Source organism: Nematolebias whitei, chromosome 11, assembly GCF_014905685.2.
Source record: "Nematolebias whitei isolate Nwh7 chromosome 11, NemWhi1, whole genome shotgun sequence".
NCBI lineage: Eukaryota > Metazoa > Chordata > Actinopteri > Cyprinodontiformes > Rivulidae > Nematolebias > Nematolebias whitei.
Window position 1 is genome coordinate 42,728,187 of NC_056508.1, and position 6,203 is coordinate 42,734,389.

General features: G+C 36.4%; 1 protein-coding gene across 1 annotated transcript in view; it reads left to right on the forward strand.

Moving 5' to 3' along the window:
* The window catches only part of LOC119417330 (plexin-A1), a 163,650-nt gene that overhangs the window by 126,560 nt on the left and 30,887 nt on the right, over positions 1-6,203 (forward strand). The window contains exon 10 of the mRNA XM_037684538.1: positions 2,959-3,055. Coding sequence (XP_037540466.1) covers positions 2,959-3,055 — 97 coding nt within the window. The remainder of the gene's footprint in view (positions 1-2,958; positions 3,056-6,203) is intronic.

Sequence of the window (6,203 nt, forward strand, 5' to 3'; positions counted from 1 at the left end):
ATATCTCTTCATCTTTCCTCTTAACTGGCCATCCTGGATGTATGGATCATCCATCCATCCATCCATCCATCCATCCCTCCATCCCTCCATCCATCCATCCATCCATCCATCCATCCATCCATCCATCCATCCATCCATCCATCCATCCATCCATCCACCTACCTTTATATCTCTTCATGCATCCATCCATCCACCTACCTTTATATCTCTTCATGCATCCTCTTATTTAACTGTCCTTCCCTGTCTCTTTTCCCCCTCAGTTCATTTTTTTTTCACATTGGATCAATGTTCAATAATGTTTCAGCTGCTCCAGAGCTTCCCTGAGGAAGGAAGTTAGATGGTGGGTGATGCTCCGTGGCACTACGTGGCCCGGTGTCACAGTGCGGTTTGTGTTAGCATTTTAAACCATGTGACAGTATGAATAAAGCATGATATGGTGGGCAGGGACCAACAGGAGAACAAGCTCAGCCAGTGTTTTGGTGCTGGTGGACAAGTTGAAACCCTTAAAGTTTAATGGAGGCCATGCCACAGAAGGAGTAATAGTATGTGGGCGTGTGTGCGTGGGTCCTGTGGTTTCACTGGGCTGCCTTACACACTGCTTGAGCTGTGGGATGTAAAAAGCATGCTAATAAAGTCAACAGCCTACCTCTAGTGTGATGGATCAGGGTCACACCGAACCACTCGTGGGAAGTGAATAAGTTCAACCAGCTTTTATTTTGTGTTGAAAGACTGTTTTAGTTTAATCCCTCTCTCGTGGAGTTGTTGACCTCCCAGAATCCTGTGGTTCCATTGGTCTGTGGCATCTCATCATCCTAATATCTCAGCAGAGATTCAGACTTTCTACAGTTCTCTGTGACTGTTCATAAGGTCTCCTTGTTGTACGCTTATTTAGATTCTGTTTTTTATATTGTTACTTTTGTTTCATCTCTTTCATTGAAACTCCCTTTAGCTGCTTTTTTTTTTTTTTTTCAAACATGGACTGAAATGATCAGGAGAATGTGTGAAAGTGAGAGAATGAGGTTGTCTGATTTCTGCAAAGATGCACTGTTAAAACTAAAGTACAAATACATCTGGTACAGTTCCTGTTACAGACAACTAATATAGAAGAAACAGAAATGTACACCAAGTTGCTCAGTTTTCTTTTCATGGCCAAAATTCTGGATTTCCTTTTTGTAAAGGAAGGTCGGATTGTTGTGAATTTATCCACAATTTTGACAAGCAAATGTTAAACATACAGTTAATTAGAAATAAAGCAGCAACGATTATCAGCACGTGGACTTGCAAGAGTCCTCTTGAGCATTCTTTAAATATTTTTTAAGACAAATGTCCTGCAGAAATTCAAAATGGATGGTTTAAACAGCTGTACTGTAAATCTCATCACTTCATTCAACACGTGAGCTTGAGCTGTTTTCACATTGCACAAAATGAGTAATTTATTAGACAACACACAACCCATTAAGCTCAATGTTTTATTTAGTCTATAAGGTGCATATGATACAAAATGTAATTTTTAAACTCACAAAATTGCTGGTATTGATGATACTATTTTAAATATGCAGGCATGACATTTAGATTTGCAGTAGTTGAATATTTTGATAAGGATACAAAGTTTTTTTTTTTAAGATTCAAGGTTCATGGTGACTTTATTGTCATTCACATCACATGCGGTACATGAGGTGGAACGAAATTGTGTACTGAAGGTCCCTACTTCCTATCTACTTTTTATGTATCTATGCTGCGAAACAAACTTCAGTTGAATTGAAGTGTCCATCATTGTACATAAAATAATTAATCTTGATTTAAACTAATTAGTCTTTGTAATCATTTTGGTTTCAGCTAAGTCAAACGTTTCTTATCAACATGAGAAATTCTTCTTTCTTAGTGTAACTGTTTATACTCGGTGCTCAGACTAAATGTAGCCACACTACATTATTTCATTTTACTTATTTTGGAGAAATCAGTAAATTTTCCTCAAGTATCGAGTCTCAATCAAATCCATTATCTATCAAATTCTTACCTGTCAAAAAAAACATCCATCCATCCATCCATCCATCATCTTTACCCGGTTCATCATTTTTGGGTCACGGGTGTCAAACCGGAGTAACCGGGGAAAACCCACACATGCACAGAGAGAACATGCAAACTTCACCCAGAAAGGTCCCGGGCCAGGATATGAACCGGCAACCTTCTTGCTAAGAGGCAACAGCTCTACCAACTGCGCCACCGTGCAGCCCTGTCACAAAACAAACAAAAATAATACAAAGTAATCCTTTTAAACAGTAATTAGATTCAAATATATCAACTTTTAACACTTCAGTTTATACACTTTGACTTCCTGTTAGAGGAATGCAGCAACAGAACCCATTCAGAGTTTATTGTGAAGTTTCAGAACCCAACATAAGAGTGTGTGTGTGTGTGTGTGCGTTTCACCAGATCCAGTGTGTCAGTGAGCAAATTGAAAATGCCAATTTCACTTTCCCATGCTCCGCATCTTATCTCTCCCTTCTCCTCATCCCACCACTTAGCTTATGTTTAAATGAATAAGGTCCTTTCACGCATGTGTCAGTGTTCGATTTCTGGATGCCTTCGCTTCCCTGACCATCTCACCACCTCTACGACCTCCCCATCCTTCTCCCTATCTCCTCCTTGTCAACTGTCTTGTTTTATCTCCCTCCATATCACTTCCCTTATCTCCTCATCTCAGTTCCCATTCCCCCAAGCCTATTCAACTGTAACCCATCTCCACAATGTGTGTTTATGAAATATGTCCGTTTTGGAAGATTTGGATTTATGCATGCGAGTGTTTTTGAGCTGTGTTGCCGTCTGCGTAGAACAAGTCTGGGTGAATCACTATGCAAATGAAACATTTTCTCACGCGGTTCCCAATTTGCATTGAATTCATTATAAATCTACAATTTCTCACACGCTCTTTGTCTGTTTTTTTTTTTTTTTTTGCAGTATGACTATGAGGGCAGTGATATCAGTGACCTGCCAGTTGACCTCTCCGTGGTGTGGAATGGAAACTTTGTCATCGATAACCCTTTCAACATACAAGGTAGAATATTTCCATCCTTATGTGTAATTCATCTTTTTTTTTCTTGTGTTGGTAAAACCGAAAGCAAATGCTGCCTATTTACCTCCAACAGAGTTGTGTAAACTAGCAACAACAAATTCAGAACAAGCCTCCCTCTTTTTTTTTTTATAAAATCTTTGTAAGTTTCTTTCTGACAACAACCAGAGACAAAGGTGAAAGCACATTCTTTGTTTAAAGAAAAAAAAAAAAGAATTAAGAGATGAATGAGAGGCTTAATGGATGGTGAGTAAAACATGAGAAATTAACAGTTTGCACTTTACAGCTTTCTGTCTTGTAAATTTGGGGTTCCCATGGTGGCTCTGCACATCAACAAATGCAGGAACCATGAAAGGAATACCACCACGTACATCAACTTAGAAGGATGAGGTCAGTGCTTAATTTGAGCCGGATCCTGCCGGTACAGAATCTGGGAACTCTCTTATTTTGACAGGGAGTGTTCCGGTAACCGTTTACTTGGATCCGGTAACTCTCAGAGTTACTAGTAATACAGTTATGAACAAGTTCCACTGCCTTGAACAAATAAAACCTATATTGGACTAGAAATATGAAAATAATTGTATAAACACTCATTTTAAACATAACAGCCAATTATGAGCTTCTTAATATCACATCAGAGCTGATCTGCCCCTTCAAGTAAGCATTTCTGCTTCTATCCTTAAAAAAATTAACTGCCCCTAAAAGTACAGTCATGGGCAATTTAATGAAAAACACAAACATATATAATTAAACACAACTAAATTGCAAATCAGTTTTACAGTTTAAGTGGGTCATTAATATTTTTTTTATTATTTATTAAAAATGCAATGAGATAAATGTTTGATGGGTAATCATGTTACGTCCGTCATGTATCAAAACAACGGCACCAATTTGTTGAAATAACAGCGATCAAAATGTTGAAAACAGTCCAATTTATTTTCATAAAATTTAAAAAAATTTAAAAGTAATCTCGTGCAACTCAACAACCGAGAATTGAAGCACATGAAGGCAGTGTCAATGGAGAAAGTACTGGAGCAGGTGTGAGTGGTGGGGGTGGGGGTGGATTTGCGTTCAAGCACGGGAGGAGATGGATCCAGAATCTCTTTTAAGATTGACTGTTTTTTTAAACAAGATTAACAAGAACGAGCAAAACAGGTACATATCTGGACATAATTACCTGCGGTGTCCCCTCAGTTCGAACCGAACTAGGCAAAGGGGTCTTCTCCTTCTCCACTTCTGTTTCCTGGAACACCTTGCACAAAGATCTGAAGCTCCTGACCTTGACCTCTCTAAGGGATTTTAAACATCTGCTAAGTTCATGGCAAAAAAAATCAAACGCAGACATGTTCCTGTTGTTAGTATTTTACACTGCTTTACAATCTAGCTGTTTTTGTTCATTTTTATTTCATTTCTTCTATTTATTTTTCATTTAATATGATTTTTACAAGATTTTTTTTTTTATTGTTGTCTGTACCTCATCTGCATCCTTTTTAAAAAAATGGGTATTTCTTGGAAATGAGTCCTCATGGATCAATGAGACTAATCTGTATAAAGGTTGAATGAAAAAAAATAAAAATACTAGTTTCCTCTGAACTGGAAAGCTGTATCACTTTGATAGCAAGTTGACATCAAATTGTCAAACAATTTGTACTATACATGAAAATTCTGTTGTATTTAGTGAGAAGATCTTTGAGGGCCTCTCAGTATCTTATCAATAAATCATATATTTCCACAACGGAGCCTGAAAAACCGTCATTTGTAACTCTCCTTTTTCTTCTCATGCTGGTAAAACAAATGACATATATATATATATATATATATATATATATATATATATATATATATATATATATATATATATATATTCTTGAAACAGATTTGTGCAAAGTAATAACAGCTTGTACAGTTCCATCCCACCCCCTCTTTTAGAATAACTCTGCAAATTTGTTTCTGACAACAATCAGAGAGGAAGGTGAAAGTGGGCTCTGTTTTGAAAAACACTATTTTTGTCGCAGGTAAAAGAGACGAGCTGAGGAAGACGATTGATGGATGGCGGTGATAATAAACTTCCAACACAGAAATTAATATGAATAGACATCAGACAGAAAGATAAACAAATAGGAAAGAAACAGAAGGGGTGGAGGGGGGGGGGCTGTATGACAGAATGATAAATGCACTCTGTGGTGGCAGGGGGTAGATGTGAATAAAGGGATGATAAAGAAAAACAGAAAGCGACACAGAGGGATGGTATTTATTATTTTTAATCACTATTTGTGCATGAAGCGGAAAACAATTACCTATTTTAAATTCTTCATCAAGTGTAATACATTGGGTGGTGGGGGCTAATGATTTTAGATGTCCCATTACACGAGATAATGCAAGTCTTGCTCTCAAGTGTGTCATAGCATTTTTTTTTCTCTGTTATCATATGAAAATGAAACAAAGGAACAAAACAGAGAGGTTAGGTGGTTAGATAATTTGAGTCCACATTTTCATCTTTAAAACCACAAATCTGCATTTTATTCTCTTATCATCGATTTATCCTCAACCTCAAGGAAGTACAACATGTGTGTAGTTTGTTTTTAAGATTATAGATTAAGTTATCACTTTTTGTAATTATGTTATTTACAATGTGGTCGTTTAGGTTACTGCTAGAGAAATCCTCTTTGGAGATTAAACAACTTTTGTTAAATAATCAAGTAGATGGACATTACAGTAATACTGACTGACTATAGATCAGTCAAAATAGTACTTAATTAAGCCATTTATATGAATCCAATATCAACATTTAACGTCACAATAAATGAAGTGACTGCAATTTATTGGGAAAAATCATAATTTGGGACAAACGCTGTAATAAATATATAAATAAATATGTCTTAATATATGCATAACTATCCTATTACAATATTTTATTAGTTGCTCTTATGCACTTATGTTTGTCATATGCAAAATCAACACAAGGTCAACAATGCAATGAAATGCAGGACGAGAAGAACCGTCTCGACTCGCCAAAAAAAACAAACAACAACAACATTAACAAGAAATACCAAAACATGCAGTAAAAAAATACTAAAAGCATACTAAAAAATACAACTAAAATACTAAAAAACCTATTAAAAATACAACAAAA